Source organism: Vanacampus margaritifer, chromosome 2, assembly GCF_051991255.1.
Source record: "Vanacampus margaritifer isolate UIUO_Vmar chromosome 2, RoL_Vmar_1.0, whole genome shotgun sequence".
Lineage (NCBI taxonomy): Eukaryota > Metazoa > Chordata > Actinopteri > Syngnathiformes > Syngnathidae > Vanacampus > Vanacampus margaritifer.
This window is the reverse complement of record NC_135433.1, coordinates 39,501,559-39,521,859: the sequence shown is the minus strand read 5'-3', so window position 1 is coordinate 39,521,859 and position 20,301 is coordinate 39,501,559. Positions and strand designations below refer to the sequence as shown.

Genomic DNA, 20,301 nt, shown 5'->3' with positions numbered 1-20,301 from the left:
CATACATCCATAAAGTCATCTGGGATAGTTTTCACAAAAAAACGTAGGGTAGCTATTTCGTATTTTAATGTAATACACGTTCCTACCCTTGTGGTGTACGCAGCTTCCGGGTCGTCCTCCAGAACCCGACTCAGGCCAAAGTCAGACACCTTACACACAAGGTTACTGTTGACCAGGATGTTTCGCGCCGCGAGATCTCGATGAACGTAGCTCATGTCTGACAGGTACTTCATGCCCGAGGCGATGCCACGCAGCATGCCCACCAGCTGGATCACCGTGAATTGGCCGTCGTGTTTCTGAGCGGCGACAAGAGCCAATCAAACATGATCAACGTTGCAACTTCAAATTCTAGCTTGCTTTGTCACAAAAAGAGAGGAAAACATACCCGAAGAAACGCATCCAAGGATCCATTTTCCATGTATTCCGTAATGATCATTAGTGGTTTGCCTAAACACAAAAAAGTTATTTCAGTGGGTTAATTTGTTCCATGAAATTGTGTACATTTTCCCCCAACAGTCTATTATTTTCATTTTGTAGCATCTTTCTAATTTGTACAGGTATATGTGTAGTTGTTAGATGTTTTTTTCACAATCAGATTTAAGCGTGCAAAATCTGTATCAGTATTAGTATTGGGACTATTTCTTTAACTCACTGCCATTTTGACTGAAGCAAAACCCTTTGTTCCAAACTGTTTCACTGGATTTTGTCTGATTTTGCCAGGCCCACAAAATATTGCGCTCTATTGCTATAAACACATGGAACCTACCAAAAATAAAAAAGTATATTTGTATCTGTTTCCATTCTGCAGCAATTAACATGAGAATATATAAGTTTCATCATTATTCACAAATCTGTTTCAAGAGATTTTTGCAACATGGCCCTGGTTGATCTCTTATACTCTGCTGCCACCTGCTGGCCGTTTTTGCAATAACTACCATTGCTTCAAGCATTCTCTTAAGGTCAGAGGCTGCATCAAAGCCTTCTGTATGATCTATCATTAAAAAAAATTTTTTTTTTAATTATAAATACATTTTTGGGAGCATGGTACTATTTAAAATAGAACGTATTTATAGGTTTTTGGGAGCAATGAGTTTAAATCAGGAATCAGATACTCTTCCCGATCCATTAGCCTCAGCAAAACTGTTAAGAGCCAAATTTGACTAGCAAAACACACTGAATTATTTTTGAATGTTTTTGTCATGTTGTCATGTCTGGGAAGATCTGGCTTTGGTTGAGGGCCCTGAGTGGGTTCCCACCCTTCCGTGGGTTGACCAATCCGGGCCCTCAGCCACTTGTGCCTGGCCCCAGGTGTGGCTTGTTACCCAATTAGTGTGGGTGTATTTAGTTCCCGGTTGGTGGTCAGTCCATGTGGGATCATTGCCGTCGGTCACGGTCCGGCCACGGAGCTAGTTGAGTCCGTCGGCGTGTGGAGTAAAGGACCCAAAGTGCAGGGAGGCAGGAGAACCACGGCAGGAGTGCGGGTTAGACTGACGTATTTTATTGTACCAAATCAAAATCAAAATCAAAATCAAAATCAAACTGACAGAAGGAACTCCGGGGGTGACCGTGACAAGCGGCAATGATCCCACACGGACTGACCACCACCCGGGAACTAAATACACCCACACTAATTGGGTAACAAGCCACACCTAGGGCCAGGCACAAGTGGCTGAGGGCCCGGATTGGTCAACCCACGGAAGGGCGGGAACCCACTCAGGGCCCTCAACCAAAGCCAGATCTTCCCAGACATGACACATGTATTACATAAATATTCATTCTGAACTACAAATTTTTGTTACATAAGATAAGAAGCACCTTTTTTTTATCCCACAGTGGAGAAATTCACAGTGTTATCCCCATTTCCGTGCTACTGACATAAAATGTACATAAATACTACAGGCATTAATTAAGTAAATATTAAAAGGCAAATAACACAATTATTCAATATTTTTGTTGGCTGTTATTGACTGCTCAGAGGAAAATTGTTGGTGTTCCACAAGGCTCTATACTCATGTACTGTGTTTTTCTTTTCTTGGTTAATTCCTTTCTTCTTTACTTCCATCCATCCTACTTTCTTCCTCCCTTCCTTTAACTACTTCATTCACTCCGTCAGTCCTTTTTTTCCTTCCTTCCTTGCATTTTTGTATAATATTGATGATTTCTGTAGTTGTGACATGATAGTGGCGCTCTTACAATAAATTGCCTTAGCGAAATGTCATTATGATGCCGCTGTTGATCGTCAACTCACATCTGGTGACAACTCCCTCCAGTCTGATGATGTTGGGGTGGTCAAACTGCCCCATGATGGACGCCTCCGACAGGAAGTCCCGCCTCTGTTTGTCCGAGTATCCCGCCTTCAGACTTTTAATAGCCACGTACACTTCTCGCTTGCCGTGCACACGCAAGCGCCCGCTGCACACCTCGCCAAACTCTCCTACGCGGCAAACGGCAAGGTCAGTGCCAAGTAACTGCGTGGGTGTAGCTTTATGCGTGCGTGTGTGTGTGCGTGCGCTATTAACGGGCTCACCCATGCCGATAACTCTCTCGATGTGAATGCAGCTCACGTCGATCTCCTTGGCAAACTCGTGGATGGCCTGATCCGGGTCCTCGTAGGTGAACGGGTCCACGTAGATCTTCACGCCTGACGTGGAGGAAAGCAAACAAGGGGTTAAAGTATCATAGGGGTGGAAAATTTCTATGGGAATTTAAAGGGGAAGTCAACCCAAATTTTGGGGGACAATAATATGCTCTATGCAGCCCCACTGGTCTAAATATGTTATTCTGGTTAATAGTGCGTTAGTGGAGTATGAGTTAAGTAGCAAAATCCAGCCGTTTTTATCCATCTCAGGGGGCGGCCATTTTGCCAGTTGCTGTCGACTGAAGATGACATCACATTTGCTCAGATCTCAGGTAACAACCAATCACAGATCAGCTTCAGAAAGCAGGTGAGCTATGATTGGTCGTTGCCTGAGCCCTTAGCAACATTGATGTCATCTTCAGTCGACAGCAAGTGGCAAAATGGCCGCCCCCTGAGATGGATAAAAATGGCTGGATTTTGCTTCATAACTCTTATTCCACAAATGTAATATTAATCAGAATGTCATGTTTAGACTAGTGAGCTCACATATAACATATTATTGTCAAGAAATGTTAACGGTTGACTTAGACTTTAAATTGGGGAATTTTTGTCCAATTCGGAAACTTTCCATGGGAATGATGGGAATTTAGGAGATTTTGGGGAAATTGAGGATGATCAGAGGTGGGAGTTATTAGTTATGTAAGGCCCAATCCCAATACCGCCCCTTACCCCTCATCTCATCTCTCCCCTCCCTGCTCAGTAGCCTAGTGGTAGCGTGTCCGCCTGAGATTGGGAGGTTGTGGGTTCAATCCCTGGCCGGGTCATACCAACGACTATAAAAATGGGACCCATTTGCCTCCCTGCTTGACACTCAGCATTAAGGGTTGGAATTGGGGGGTTATATCACCAAATGATTTCCGAGCGTGGCCCCTGCTGCTGCTCACCGCTCCCTCTGGGTATGGGTAAAATGCGGAGAATGAATTTCGCTCCACTTACTGTAGGTGGGTGTGACAATCAGTGGTACTTTAACTTTTTTTTTTTTTACTTTTATGAATGTGCGTTCACGCGGACAAAGGAATTTCCCAATTCTCAGTAAAATGTAGGGGGAGGGTTAAAGGGCTGCAGGTCCATTTTCACGAAGATAGATGCCGCCGATGCTAGGTTCTCCCTTACTACAGTCACGCCCCCTCGGCAACGGCGAAAGTAATGGCGACACCAGGAAATAACAAAAAGCACTAGACACATGAATGTAAGTATGTTAATATTTATTGAACGTTCTATACTTTGGCAGAAATTTGCACAATTGTGTGTTTTGGTAAACGGTCCGTTACGTCACAACCAGCACGCAGCTGCGGCGGCTCGAGGTAACGACGTAGCGGATTGGATAGTGATAGTGTGTTCCCACTTCCTAGAGGGATTTTTTTGTCTTTGCCTCCCCAAACAAGTATAATGGAGAGGGGGGGAGATAAACGAGACAAAGGGTGCAGGGTGAAGAGGACATAATGGGTTTGGGCCTAAATGTCTTGGTAAAATAAGAGTTGAAAGTGGTAGATAGGTTGCATCAATCTGTGCGCATTTGCATGTGAAATCTACCTGGATTAAGGTGTTTCTCCTCCTCTGAGTCCTGCTTGGTTTTACTGTACTTGCTCCTCCTGGTCACAAATGATAGTTATACTCAGCACACATTAAAACAAGATAGTGATTTCTTACATTGAGATGTTTTTTTTCCTTTTTGGGAAAGTGATGGCAATGAGAAGAGAAAGCAGAAAGGACACGGCGTGAAAACATGAAAGTGTTTGGGAAACAGGAGGAGGGGGGTGAGGTGGTGGGGGGGGGTTGACATCAGGTAGTATGAGATAAAAGGTGGTTTCCACTAAACAAAGAAAGTATCCAACAACAAAAAAACACCTTTGTGGATGAACAGGAACAGGTGTGTTTAATGTGCATCTGCGCGCACCTGCTACGGCTTTGTGTGCATGTGTGTGTGTGTGTATGTAAGGGAGAGCGCGGAAGCTGACACACACACGCACACACACACACACACACACACACACACACACACACACACACACGCACACACACACACACACACACAAAAGAGGAGACAGTGATGACAAGTCAGGGACAAAGGGATTAACACTGTCTCCACGCTAATCCCCTTTCAAAAACTGCAGGTAACACACACACCTTATTTGGCCGCACAATAGCAACGCTAGCGTGGGCGTCTCTTAATGATAGTGGTGGCGTTTAAGGCAAATGCATTATGCATTAAGAATACATTCAATGGGCACTTCATTGGGCACACCTGCACTAGCTAATGAGAGCCAATACATGCACTGAATCAGAAATCAGACCTTAGAAGAAAGAAAATGTGGCATTAAAAAAAAACATTAGAACATGTTTTAGTTACAAATTGTACACAATTTAGATGAAATTACGGGGAAAAAACAGCATTCATAACAATAGAATTCATTGTATTTTAAACATGTGTGAACACAAGTTGAACACAGCAACATTTCACATAGCTTTCATAATACAATAGAATCAGCTCTCAAATTCTCAGTACAGCAGTAATATTAGTCGTTCATCGCAGAGGATAAAGAATGTGAGTATTGCTATGCTGTCTGGCTACATGTGTTTGTGTTAGTTTGTATTCAGACATCCATTGCTTAATAGGGAAGCCACAATAACCTCAATATCGTGATGTCGCGATATTAAAATTGCCACAATATCGTCGTCGTCATGCTACGATGCTCAAAGCACCGTCATTTTTTTTTTAAACTTTACTTTTCAACTGCTTCAGCCAAGCACAGCATTAGCACATAGACTTATGATATTTACGCTGCTGAGCCATTAGTAAGATTTGCTGTGCATTGTTTACAAAGAAATTCAAGATGTCATTGTTTGCGAAGAAAAATGCGGCTTTTTTTGAGGGTCTAAACATGGGCAAAAACTCATGGAAGTTTGCACACACATCGAACCTGTCATGACCACGATTATTTTACACATTTCGTGTGCAATTTCCAATAAAGGGCTCAATAGCGCCCTCTACACATTTATATGAAGCACTTCTGATTGTATAATTCACCTAGATTTGTGAAAATTGGGAGGCATACCTATTAACTTACAAAAAAGTACATTGTGTCATATGCTATACCTAACAGGAAGTCCGCCATTTTGATTTTATTTGGAGAATTGCGCACCATTTTTGGCCTTTTGATGACACTTTGCACACACAAGGCACACAAACATTTTAATTTTAGACGGTCCTTGTCGTATGTAACAGTACCCCAACGTGACCAGGGTTGAGAGGGCCCTTTATAGCTGCTCGCAGCTCTAGTTATTATTATTCCCACTCCCTTTTTTCCCTCTTTTATTTTTTGTTATTGTTCTTTTGTTCTGTGATATGGATCCCCCTGGGTCTGGAATAAAGACCAAAACTAAAATCCGAATGCCGTGTTTCGAGCATTGGAGGTGCATACAACATATTTTTTTTAAAGTACATTTTTGGGTTGACATTCCTCTTTAAGGTAGCAACATCTATTTGGTTGGTTTAAATATACAATATGTAACTCTCTTAGTTTTGTGTTTTGTTTGACAGTAACCTTCTGCTGAGAGTGGCAATAAATGGCTTGAAAGCTCTTTTGTGAAGAAAATTTGTTCTAAGAAGCATCTTAGCATCAACCAGATGTGAAATAATCACTGATATGTCTATGCAAAACATGCTGAACTGTGCAAGAACACAACTCTCACTTATTTTGTTTACTGTTTTTATTTTATTGCATGTTTTTGTTTCTCTGTTGACGTTGTAGACAGCAAGCGTCAAGTTAAGGCTTCACTAATTAGGAACCTACAGTTCATTTAACAAAAAGTGGTACGCTGAGTTTATTGTGATTGAAGAACTGCTCTGCATTATGTCCCTCTCATGTTTGATAAATACGGGAAACAATTCACAAATGCCTCTCGGTATCATGCAGTGCAGTTCTGCACCCCTGCAAACTAGAATAATACACGCACTGAACACAATTAAAATAACTTTGACAGCATCAATCAAAACAACATTTTTATCTTCCAGCGCTCTGCATGACATCTCATTGTAAGCGTAATGCTGTGGCCAGTGAGCGCACATCAAAGTTAGCAAACGTCAATGTGCACCTGGTTGCATGGTGCGGATGTGTGTGTGTGTGTGTTTACCTGCGACTAATGATGAAAACAGCTGCAGATATAAGCAACAGAATTCCAACCCCGCTCACGGACAACAACAGGAAGGCAGAGTTGACGCCTTCTCCAATCAGAGGGAAGGGATCTAACAGGAAACAACAACACAATTGATTATTCCCCAGTACAAACCAAAACAGGCAATATCTGCATACCTGAATTGGTGGCAAATTCAAACGGGGTGCTGAACTCTCCATATCCGGCAGCGGTGCGAGCTCGCACGTGAAAGACGTAAACAGTGAGCGGATTGAGTCCCGTGACTTCCACGCTTCGAGAGAAGGTCCTCATTATGCGGTAGGACCTCTCTCTCTGATCCTGATTAGATCGGACAAAGGGGGCCTCTTTTGAATGCCTGACAACAAACCCGTCTAACGGAATATTGGCATTCCAGACAACTGGCGGGGCTCCATTAACCTGCCGGACGCTCACCTTCTCGTAGAACTTGACCTCATATTCCAGGATGACACCGTTGGGGTGATCGGGCTGTTGCCATGACAATGACAAAGTATGCCTGGTGACATCGGTGACTTGTATGGATGACACCGGAGAGGGAGCTGAAAGACAGAGGGAGATCTGTATCATAACACAAGCATTTTGTGAAATAACATACCGTAAAAGGCTGTGTATAACACGTCCTATCCCCAAAATCAGCCTTAACTCTTTTACTGCCAAAAACGTTAAATGACATTTAGTAAAAACCTACGGAGGAGCGCCAAAGACGTTAAAAGACGTTCACCAAGTTTTGCTTTTTTTGGGGAGGAAACGGGTGGAGGAAAGCCTTGGCCAGCTGTGCTGAAAGTATCAAGCAGATCTAATTAGTACAATGCCTATTTTTGGCCCCTAGATGGCAGCGATGACTCTCTTTGGACAAGATTGGGTAGGCGTCAGTAGAAGACGTGAGGCGGAGCTAGAGTGTTGAGGGGACAATGGCTGAGGAAGCCAAAATGGCGACCGGTTGCAAGCAGCTCACGCTTGAGCATTTTTTTCCAAGGACGAAAAGCATCGACCAATGCTAAAAAGCACATTGATGACGACGATGATGATGATGGTGACTCCGAGGTTGACGCCGAAGTTGGAAGCGTTGACGCGGCGGCTATGATCACGTCATAAAGCCTCACCGGCTAGCGATGCTAACGCCGGAAAACGCGGAACACAACGAGCACGCTCAGGCGGACGTTCAATCGGACGACGAAGAGTGCCCCGAGTCCAATGCATATTCATCGGAGGAGTGGGTACAGTCTGATCACGGAGAAGACACTGGTTCTGGACTACGATGCCACCATGAATGGAGCGGATAAGATGGATCAACCACCTGGTATAGGTACTGAAGGACATGAGGAAGCCAGACGTAACACCACCGTAACGCCACCGTAACGCCACCGTATCATGATCCTGAGAGTAGACTTGATGGCAACATGGCCAAACACACTGCAGTATTACTTGCTATTCCCGGGAAAAAAAAGCCAGCAAGAAAGTGTAGCGTCTGCACGCTAAGGGGCCATCGCAGTCAAACTAATCTGTTGTGCAAATCCTGCTGCGTCTCCTTGCACGCAGGGAAGTGTTACAAAAAGAAAAACTGTATTTGAAACATCCACACAATTGTAAATAGTACCACGGTTGCACACATTTGTAAATAGTTTGCCAAATTGTTTTGTCAAATTGTTACACTGTTGAATGTAATTAAACGTATTTTGCTATCAAAAAACACTTTTTCATTGTTGGTGGTAGTGTTTTACAGAAGTAAAGCACTGTTTAGGTGTTTGTGGCATCATTCATGGGAAAAAAAAGGTGTCAAATTCACTAGAGTGCGTGAAATAATATCGTTTCACAAAAAGCTTGATTTCTCCGTTTTTTGTTTCAAAACAGAGCATTTGGGTGAAACTAAGCATTTTCTATTGTTGATTACTGAAAAACGGAATAAGGTAGAAACAAACATTTTTCTGATGAAAGATGAGAGTCTAATCTTTCATTTGGTAGTATGTGTGTTTCCATAGTCCAAACACAACATTTTCTGTGGACCTTGAAAGATCAGTCAAAATGCTTAAATCGTCTGGCACCCACGGCATCCCTTTTCTGAAAACGTCTGGCAGTCAAAGAGTTAAAAAGCTTTTTTTTCTCTCTGTCTGGATGTGTTTATAATATGGTCCCCTGATTTACTGGTATCCTTTATTATCAGAATGATTAGCGTGAATGAATAAAGATTCAAAAACATATGAATAAAGTGTAAATACTTTTAAATCCAGATTAAAAACTAAGCGCTTCCTATACCTATTACTAATTAAGGTCTAATTAAGTATTTTTAACCATGTTTTCGAAAATCTTGTTCTTGATGCGCTTTCTGTCATTTCAGCAATTTTTTTTCAATTCTTTACTTTACTTTACTTCTAAAAGTTGTACTTGGCAATTACAGTATGTGATACATTTTGAGTTACGGTGTGTATGAAATGCGCGATAATTCTGTGATTTTTTTTAAAAACCCTAGACTCTAAAAAGAGAATTATTGAACAGATTTAAGAATAAACAGAGAATTGTTGACCAACTTAATAAAATTGCTTAAAGTGTAACACACGATTGAATTAAGTTAATCCAAAGTGAATATATTAAATTGAATGAACTCATAATGAATTAAACTTAATATATTCACTTTTGATTAACTTAGTTCCCTTAATATATCACTTTGGATTAACTTAATTCAATCGTGTGTGAAGCAATTTTACTAACTTGGTCAACAATTCTCTGTTAAATCTTAAATTGGTTCAACAATTCTCTTTTTAGAGTGTAGGTACTGCTAAACAGCTAAACATTGTTACAACTTTTCATTTCTTATTAACACCCCCTTCAATATGTATTATTCACAGGATTTTACATTACACATTACGCACCATGCATAGGTGTAAACTAGAGATGGGTGAGTATTGACACGAGGTATCGGTATCAGCCTTATTTCAAGGTGATATTTTTTATTGAAATCATAATAGAACATTGCCATTAATTTCATGCAATTTTAAGGAAAAATGCTATATTGAGATATATAGGTCTCTTTCAAATTATCTGTCTGGGGAAATTTGACGTATCAAAAGTACTAAAGGTATCGGCGCTTGGTATCGGTACTACTCGAGAGTTAAAGGTTAAAGTACCACGGATTGTTACACCCATCTAAGTGGGCTGAAATTTGTTCTCCGCATTTGACCCATCCACTGAGGGAGCGGTGAGCAGCAGCAGGGGCTTGCGCTCGGGGATCATTTGGTGATCTAAGAGAATTGAGTACTTGTCTGAAAAAAAGGTGGTATCAAACATCCCTATTTTAAAGCGTGCAATTATATTCAATTATAGAAGTAATGTATGGTGAACCTTTCTCCACAATCCCATTGACCCAATGCTCAAGAGAACTAACCTAAATCTTATTCCGTCCTATTCCAGTGAGGCTAAACACCTCGCTCACTCTATAGCTCCCCATCGCTCCATTTTCCACGGCTGCTGGGAGTCGTGACGCGGAGCCATATGGTTGTGCAGGTTGAGCTTGACACATCCCAGGCATGTGCTCATGTTGTGCACTCCCAGCTAACTTTTATTTCCCCGGGGCACCTCAAACTTAGCAGGTGTGCCACTTTTCAAAATGCCAAGGCTAAGTCTGAAAACCAAGACAGTTAAGCCGAAAAATTAATGGAGGGCATGTGTGGGGAAACGCCACAGAGTCAGCCAACACCTTCAGTATAACTAAAATGAAACACGCCATAAAAACTAAATGAGTCGTTTTTTTTAAGTGGGTAACAAAGGACACAAAGAAGAAGTCTTTCGTCTATACATTTATAGCTTCCTGTAAGTATTTATTTAGCTTTGTGTGTTACGTTTTTCTGTGCACAGCGTTTACTATTTGCATTGAAGTCAGTGATGTGCGCTTCCCAGATGCTTTCTGACATCTGCTTGAGAAGACCCCTATAATTAATTCAGCCATTGTTTCGTGTAGGAGGACAGCGTAATAACTATGGCAACAATGAATGAGATTATGCTAAAGCAGTTTCGAGTGGAGAGAGCGCATTGGTGTCCACATTAGACTTGTCGCTGTTAAGTTGTTTTTTTTTGCTCACTGAATATTGTTTTTCACAAGCATGTGTAGCTTTTTTGCAAATAATATTAATTTTAAAATTGCTCTTTCCTGCAGCATTGATTTGCCATATGAGAATGTGGCTTCATAAAATTTATAGCATGCAATAGCAGTTTGGCTAATCCACATTTAAGTACAGTATAATTTAGAAAAATATATAAATAATACATACAAAAAATAAATATAAATGGAAATATATATAACTATTAATGAATAAATCTAAAAATATATAAATATAATTAAATATCAATCAATAAATAAAAATACTCTGCTCTCATATTTATTTATTTCATGCTGCAGATGCTCTGTCGCACGAAATGTTATTCAAATGAGGGGGCGGTCCTAAACGTGCTTTGGGTTGGTTGCAAACTGCCTTTCAATGATCGAGTGAGCTGTCACCACAACTTGCTTGAAGAATGGACAAAATAGTTGTTCATTGCTGGAGCTCTCCATGCAATCCGTTGAGACTTCCTTGTTCACCGACTTGCTCACTTGTCTAGGCAGTTTGCAACAGCGGAGACCAACCCAGGACATGCTTAGGACCGCCCCCTCATTTGAATAACATTCAGCATGCAGCATGAAATAAATAAAAGTGAGAGCATAGCGTTTTTACTTCTTGATTGGTATTTATTTCTATTTATATATTTATTTTAGAATTTATTTCCACATTTATTTTTATATTTATTTTTTGAATCTCGTTTTTTATTTTAGTATTTATTTTAATTGTATTGATGGTATAGTATAGAAATATTTTTTTGTTTTTATTTTCAATTATAGTTATTTTTTGTATTATTTTTTTAAATTATATTTTTATACCAATTTTTTTTATTAATTTATTTATTTTTAATTTTGGCAGTTTTGGTCCTCCATGGACTACTACCACCAATACATTCTCCTAGAGCAGGCGTTTGCAAAAAGAGCCCTCCACTTCCACTCATTGTTTAATCTCATAACTCATTAAAAATCCCACACATCATTGGCAATCGAAGAGTTCTTACCAGCTTGATTGGTGGTAACGGAGACAGACACACTCTGGGCGGCCCCAGCAGCGGCACCCTGGGACACCCCGTTACGTGCCTGCACGATGAAAGTATAGTGAGTGTGGGCTCTGAGCTCGCTCACCACCACTCGGGTGCCCCTCAGCCCGGTCTGCTCCGGAGAAAAAAGCACATCTGAGCTGCAGGGTTGGCACAGCTGAGAGCCCGAGGCCACTCTGGTGGAATCTCTCTGATAGACGCCTCTTCCCATTTGGACGTCAGGTCCCACAATCCCCTGGTCTGACTGCATCCCCTGACCGGCGTGTTGAGCATCAGGTTGGGATGTAGTATGATTCCTGGGAGTGGTTTTATCCGAGCCCCCGGTTTGACAAACGAGACACTCCAGGTTGTAGCTGATATCGCTTCGACCTCCCAGCCGGCGAGGAGGGCTCCACTCCAGAACCACTGAGGTCTCGTTCACCACTGAAATCAGCTGCTGTGGCGCTGATGGAGGCTCTGAGGAAGATGGGAAAAGATGAATAAAGGTTCACATTAAAGTTAAATGATCCTGAGGTCAAAGGCTAGAATTGTGGCAGAACGCTAAAGGTAATACTGTTGGGATGTTTTTTTTGGGGGGATGGGCTTACATTCTTTTTTTTTTTGGTGTGTGAACAAGTTAGTTGTCATTTTTTTCCCAAGCCAAGAAGACCACATGCTCCATACAGGCATAATTAAGTTTTACGACAGAGCTCTCCAACTTCACTGAGAGGCTTAGATAAGCAGACAAGGAGAAAGAGAACATTTATTCACGTCAGAGTCCGAACTGCCTAACAGGATGTGGATGGTGGTTTAGTCATAAGTAATAGGATCACGAAACAAGACTGCCATTTAGACAAGTGCGTGTCTGCCTCTGTTTGGTTTGCATGTGGAGGAGGGGATGCGTTGAGTTGAGTTTGCAACGTGTTGTCTGTGTTTTGAGTAAAAGTCATTGTCTCGGCATGTTTTCCATTATTGCAATAAGTAGACCAATGTGTTTCCTTACGGGAACAAGCCATGGAGGGTGGGTCGCTGTCAGCTCGAAAGTATCCGGAGTGGCAGTCACAAACCGTCGCCCGTTCTCGAAGGGAGTAGCTGTGTGGAGGGCACTTGGAGCATCCCACGTCAGATGACCTGGACTTGTAGAAACCAGCGGAACACGCTGCAGAAAGACATAAACACCAGCCACGTCAGAATCTAATACCGATTTGTTCGGGCGTCATACCAAAGTTCAAATCCATTCACACATTTTTGACTTGTGTGTCTTCTAAAATGGACACACCACAGAGAAGTTGTTAACAACACTGTCAAATTGGAAAGATTCAAAGTGCATAAAAAGAGACTTCAACATGATGAAAAATCAAAAATCTCTGCTACGACCTGGAAGGCCTCGGGTGGCTAAATATACTTTATCAGGGGCTTTTCTACAACGAGGCACTCTAAGTCAGACAATTCTTGCGCCTTCTCCTTTTGACATGCACACACTCATAGGTGACAATGAGGCACTCTAAAGCAGCCACGACATCAGCGGGCTATCTGTTAGGAAGACGCATTTTCGGGTGTAGGCACCGCTAGCTAGCTAACTGCACGTCACACCTGTGCCGGATAACGAATGAACAGATTAACAAAGGTGCTTTAATTCTTATATAGCAGGGGAGGGGCGAGCCAGGTCAGAATCCAAAGTGTGTCACGTGGCGCCGTTGTAGCCACGCCCCCCAAAAAGTTAGGTGGTGAAAAACAGTTTTTATTGATATAGCTGCAGTCTTTGCACATTTCAGTAATTATCTGCAAACATGTCTCACTCTGAATTCACTTTGCGGGGTCTTTAAGTCTCTGTTACAGATATAATCCAGATAATTACCAAACGTTAATGAGCAAATTAGACATGCAGTTGAAAATGTAGCCTCCCCCCACTGCATTTTGTACTGTGAAGGCTTTGGCCACCAGTGTAGCATTTTGCCTGCATCCCAACCTGAAGCAGCACTGATGTGCCAGCAGTTTCCTGCAGTTAATCATCACTGATCATCAGTGAAGCTGTTAATACATGAGGAATGAGCAATGTGCCAGCTAGATCAAGCGGAGACAGAAGACCGCTCACTCTGCAAGCCTGAAAACACGTAACAGGGGAGGGGAAGGGGGCTACTGAGCAAATGGTTTTTGGGGTTTGGGGGCAACACTAAACAGAAATTTAAGTGTTCATTGGTTTGGATAGGTACTTACTGCCTTCTGTACCTTTTGAAACTTCAACTTGGTAACACACCTGCAGTACATTTTTGTGTCTTGGAAATGAGACAGTGATCCTGGAGTCCAATTATAGCACTATGGGCCGGGTACATTTGTGTAGCCTTTCATACAAAGTAGAATTATGCATAGTAATTTGTTTTGTTAATTGTCATGCAGGCACAGTATTTCTTGCACTCATAAATGTTGGTTGGAATAAATCCCTGTCTTGCGTTATTTATGAATAATAAACCAAGTAAGGCTGGGCAATTAATTGAACTTTTGATTTTGGCTTCTCACGATCACAAAATATAAAAATTCAAAGAAAACCAATTCATGTGCCAAATAGTGTGGTGTATTTGCAAGTTGCCGAGGTTTTGAAAGCACCTCGGTTCGAGGTCGTTGTTACAGCAACCTGTCAGATGGGTCAATAATGTGGCTCAGTCTGAACGGGAGTCTGGATAGTCAACCTTCAAAATCGCATTTGAGGAAGAATCTGATTGGAGTCTAAACGCAGTCTAATGCCCATTTCACACTGACTGCGGAACAGACGCGGTGCGTTTGCCGTACAGGAAGTCGAAAAGTCGCATCAAGGTTGTTCCGGTATATTTGAAAATAAAACCGTTTGCGAACTAATTTTTTGGGGGAGGGAACCTAGCTAACTACATAGTATGACATGAGTCAAGATCAGATTAAATTAAACATGACAATATTCTACTATTTAAACAGAAAACGTATTTAGCTATGGTGGAAGAGCCCTGGTAGAAATCACAGAAATAATATATAGAGTGTGGCTAATGTATACAAATAGGACTCTATATACACGGTTGTTATCGCGGGAACTCAACTCTCCAGCGTGAACCCCGTGATCTTGTGGTCTGGCGGGTGCAGATTTCCGGACACGAACAGCTCACGCAACGTGAATTGCAGTCAGTGCGGCGGCCGTACGGTAAACGCACCTTGGCCGTTCCGCAGTTAGTGTGAATTGGGCGTAAGAGGACAACACACAGCAGTAACAAATTAATTTGATTTATTTTGTATTGCTACTATTTCAGTATATTCTTATATTACTTTGTTACTTATTTATTTTGTGGTTGTTCTTTCAAGTTATATTTGAAGTTGAGTTTTCAAGGAATTTTCATTGTCATACAGTGCCAATGGACATTTTCACATGAAATGGCACAAAATGATACCCAAGGTGCCTGGTTAGGCCAATAAGTCCCATTACTTGTGGAAATAAAAATAAAACAACAAAATGAGAAAAAATAAATATTATAAAGTGATACGGGAAATCCTTTTTTATTATTTCAATGTGTGTAAAGACACAGTACAGCAGAATGAATTTCCTGGCCTGACTTTCACAAATTTACAATGTAACTTTGTATTTGACAAAAACAATAGAATGTTTAAGTATAAAGTGCAACTGTAAAAATGACTAGGCTTGAGATTATGACAGTAATTTTAAATATTTGACTAAATACTACATTTTGATATCAATGAATAATCGTTTTTATTAATCATGATTTCAATATCAATCAAAACAATTGTGATTTTTTTTGGGTATACAAGGTGGTATGCAATGGTGTATTATGGATGTTTGGGTTCATGGTGTGGAACCATTATTTGTTTGCATCTTGTTTTGCTCAGTGATGCACACAAAATTTAATTAGAAATACAGTGAGTGTCTTTTGTCCCTCAACATTTTAAACTCAAGAAGTACAAGAGGCAAATCAGATAGCATTTAAAAGCAAAATATTTTTGTCCCATTTAATAATAAATGTCTTAAAGAAAACGGTCGACGTGAATAAAATGCTCTTCTCACTCAATTTTGTTGGCTATAATGTATTACATTTCTCAGTGATGTGTGAAAGAAGTGCAGAAATTGACTTCTCCCTTTCATGCCAGAGAAAATGCTGAATTTTGCAGTATACAAGAAAAACATTCGCTCTACAAAGGCGGGCGTGAGATAACGCAACAGTCGGCCTTTTTTGATGCTTGTTTTTGCCCTTGAGGGGACAACTCCACAAGACACCTGTAATATATTTGTCTTCTAAGCCTTGCGGCGAAATGACAGCCCACCCTGCAAGCAATATAATCACAAGCGACTCAGGCCAAGTGACCCTTGACCTGTCATACAATTCTCTTTGTCTTCCATATTGACCAGTCAAAGGTCAGACAATAAGGTAAATGACGCACTTTGCGCTGCTGACTCTTCAAGACAACCTCAAAAGAGTTTCCCAATGGTAACAAAGAGAGACATTTTGACTTTCCCTGAACACTCCAATGAAATGCATTCAACCTCAAATGCAGTAGTGACAGCCCGCACAAACGTAAGTGACATTTACAGAAGCGAAGAGACGCATACAGAGGAGGGTCTCTCCCTGCTGTGTACTGAGGGATTTGTGCATTGACAGGGCAACAAAGCAGTAAATGAGAACATAATTATCCATCTTGACATTCACTGGTGGAGCCAACGAGATTGGAGTGCAAAGGGTGAATTTTCCCCTTTGGAATTCCTTAGGGAAAATCCTCAATTTGCTTCCATTGCAATCATTCACCTTTTTCATCATCACACCACATTCATCTTTGCTGGTGCTCAAGCCTCTCACAATTCCAAAGAGATGGAAACATTCAGGAAGAATGTGTGTGTGTGTGTTCGAGTGTGCTTTATGATGAGTGGATGAGAGGGAGGAAGTCTTGACTCACACGGACCATCCTGTCCCATCTGTGTGAGCCTCCATAGATTTACCCTTTCACACACTCGCTTGCCCTCCCTTTTAGACTTTTCGCAACCTCCTTACTCGCTTCCTGCACATTTGCTCCACAACCTCCATTTTTCATGCCTTGAATCCCTGATAACTCCAAAGTGGATATGAACGTTTCCCTGCCCTGTCCATGTGCCAAAAAATGAGGAAGGCAGCCTTTATAGTTTATTGATGCCAATTTAAACGAGCCCGCACAGAAAGCTGTTCTGTAAATTCATTAACATAAATCCAATAAAACAATAAAGATAAAATACAGCCCGGGCAAGTAAACAGCGGAATGAAGAAAAGAGAGTAACCAGACAAGAGAAAAGATTCCGAGCTGCCGAGGATTTGGGGCTTGATTGCAGGGCTCAGAAAGGCTCTGCCGGGAGGGGGGGTTGGCACGACGTTTTTGTCTACGTCCAACCCAATCACATAACCCTTTCACTAGCACTGAGGTCAGAATAAGGGAGGATGAGAAAGAATGGAAAGCATCTGAAGCTGTAAACTTCCTTCAGCGTCCTCTCATGTCTGCCATTCTCTCTTTTTTTTTGTGGCTTTTGCGGCAGTTTCAAAGTGTTAAGAGGGTGGGGCGTGACCTGGAGTAAGAACTCATGCGGACATCATTAACCCAGTGTGAACTCTCATGCTACTAAGAGCTGTGTACAACCTGCATGCTAAACTGATGAATTGTCAACACAAAGTGCGTCATTGTTCCATTAGGCACATAAGGGCTTATCACTGAGATCTGCTTGAGTGCTCTTAACATTTGGGAACATAAAGAAATTGATTCGAGACACCTCAAAATCCTGGTATAAAGAAACTACCCAAACAGATGGTTGATATCAGGCTTAAAAACAGAAGAAGACGTGGAGCTTGCTACTCCCACACTTCTGGGAAGACTTGGAAGTGTGTCTGTGGGATTTTCTGTCCATTCATCCAGAAGAACATTTGTTACAGGAAAATAATCAGGGGTCATCGAAGTGGTCTAGCCCAACCTCTGACTGATTGATTATAACTCATGATGTTTGTCCATGTACCAAGAAAATGTACACATGATCTTTAAATCCAATAAAAGTATTGCCCGTGGTGATCTATGTTTGCAGCAGCCTTTGAGATTCCGACATTGCCACAAATGGTACCTCTTTCTTCTTATTTGATTAAGTTCTGGCACTTTTTCACATCATTGACTCATGGTCATTCGGAAGATTCAGATGATATTTTTGGAGTCTGATTGTTTTGTTTTATGGTATAGGTAGGCTACAACGTTTGATGTACATGTATCCTTTATTCTAGAAACATACTGTACGTATCTGGAATAGTTCATTTGAATTCATCTTCACACGTCAGGGAACAAAAATGTCTACAGACTGAGGAACCTTGCTCTGAGAAAATGAGGCAAAGATTTCCGAGATAAAAAAAAAAGGTGAGGGGAATTACAGAAATGGGGGAGGGACGAAGGGATGAAAAGATGCAGGAGAAGGTGCCCTTTGATTACTATCAGCATTGTCGACGTTTGCATATGCATTCTTCTTCCTTCTAAAATGCAAATGTGGCTCCTTGCAAATCCGACTAAGAGCCTTGTCGGCACTGTATGCATGAATGCATGTGTGTGTGTGTTCCTCTTGAACCCATATCATCTGTCAACAAACCCTTGTTTCCACCCAACGGACGGTTTAGGCGCAGGAAGTACCCCACGCTGTTGAGTGTCTGACACCTGTCTGTGTGATGGATGGATGGAGGGAGGGAAGGTCGGATTGATGGATGGATGGGCAGACTGATAGACCCTCACTCGAGAAGGAGGCACACTGTTAATCACAGGGGTCATGCCCTGTTAATTGCAACCTACAGAATGCAGGAGGAAGGGTGTGATTCTTATCTTTCCTCTGCTGTGTGCCTTCATTAAAGTAATAGCCGGAAAGTGTGACCCTCTACAAAGGTTGACGATCAATCCAAATTTACATGAACCTACGGATTGTCTTCAAATTTGAAAACTGGTACTTTCCAACAGTTCCGACATTAGCATGTGAAAGGGGGGCTCTACAACAATGACCCCCACAAACCCCAGCCTCCCTTCTCTCTGCCACACAAGGATCAACCCTCCAGTAGAACCCGCCACCCCCCATGAACGTGGATCACGGAGTTGGGAAAGAGAAAGAAGGGATAATGAGAGAGTGTGATGCCAGAGAGCTACAGAAGGACTGACTAGTGGGTCTCATACAGATCCTCTACGTTAACCTGACATGAGAACTGACACATTTGATTGTGATGGTGGAATGCAAACTCTTATCCCAACAGCTTAACAATCACTTGTGCCACTCCGGTCTCTTTCCCAACTTTGGCACCTACCATACACTAAGCCCACACATAAACAACAACAATGTGCACTCTTTTCCTCCTACACACACTTCTGTAGACATCGCTGGGCAGTGCTCCAGAGTGTGTGTGTTCACAGACACCAAATCAGCAATCCAAAACCATTTTGTGGCCAAAATGCAATGCAAAAATAAAGGGGAACGTTCAGAACAGCATTTTTTTTCCTTGATCACTCGAGCGCGTTTTAACACAGTTCTCGTGTTGTAAAGACCAAAACATTAGTTTAGAGACTTAAGAGTATAGACACTGAGACAAGACCAAGACTTTTGGGGGTCGAGACCAAGACAAGACCAAGACTACATGCATTACATTTGCAGCAAAAACAAATTTGTGAAGTTTCACACTAAAAACCACCTGATTGTGTTAAAAGCAATATCGCTCTCTGAAGTGTTGACGTTCTCAAACATCTAATCCTAGCTTGATTTTTGGAATGCTGTGTCACTGTGTGAAAGCGAACTGGCACTGAGTTCTGTATAAAAAGCCAAACGCGGTTTATAGTCTCTTCTGTCATGGCATAGTGATGCGGCTATTTTGCTCTAAGCTTTTTCACACAGCCTCTTTTTTTGGGTCTGTCTATCTGTCGTCTCACTCCATTTTCTCTCTGCTGCCGATGAGACACTGCAGGTGCGCTGGAAAGAAGCACAAGCATGAAATCTGTCTCGATGGTGGGGATTGGGAATGCAGAGACTGTATACAAAGAGGCATTCCAAGCCTCCCAGGCAGCGAGCGGCCCCGGGCAGCATCAGAAAGCCAAAAGCAAGGAGGAGGAGGAGGGGAGGTAAGAGTGAGACAAAAAGCAGGAGGCTCCGCTTCCATTCTTCAGCCATCCCCATTTGAAATTCTCTCTGTTGTTTCCCCTGCGCTCGCCTCGCGTCTCTCCGCCCTCGTTTCCGATCTTTCCAGACGGATCGCAGCTGTCAAACTTTTGACGACTTCATCTCGCTCGGTCGTGACCCTGCACTTTGCCTGTATGGGAGTGTGTGCGCGGCTGTCAGTCAAGAGTGTTTGACGTCTTCATCGGGCCCAGTCATGACCTCAGTCTTAACC

General features: G+C 42.0%; 1 protein-coding gene across 3 annotated transcripts in view; it reads right to left on the bottom strand.

Annotated features, from left to right (window-relative positions):
• Positions 1-20,301, bottom strand: part of LOC144043418 (ephrin type-A receptor 4-A-like) — a 45,755-nt gene that overhangs the window by 9,437 nt on the left and 16,017 nt on the right. For all 3 annotated transcript variants that reach the window (XM_077557029.1, XM_077557030.1, XM_077557028.1), the window contains 10 exons: positions 12,921-13,076; positions 11,900-12,394; positions 7,226-7,350; positions 6,952-7,111; positions 6,773-6,884; positions 4,172-4,230; positions 2,528-2,641; positions 2,249-2,434; positions 386-447; positions 87-296 (listed from right to left, as the gene is read on the bottom strand). In XM_077557029.1, coding sequence (XP_077413155.1) covers positions 87-296; positions 386-447; positions 2,249-2,434; positions 2,528-2,641; positions 4,172-4,230; positions 6,773-6,884; positions 6,952-7,111; positions 7,226-7,350; positions 11,900-12,394; positions 12,921-13,076 — 1,679 coding nt within the window. The remainder of the gene's footprint in view (positions 1-86; positions 297-385; positions 448-2,248; positions 2,435-2,527; positions 2,642-4,171; positions 4,231-6,772; positions 6,885-6,951; positions 7,112-7,225; positions 7,351-11,899; positions 12,395-12,920; positions 13,077-20,301) is intronic.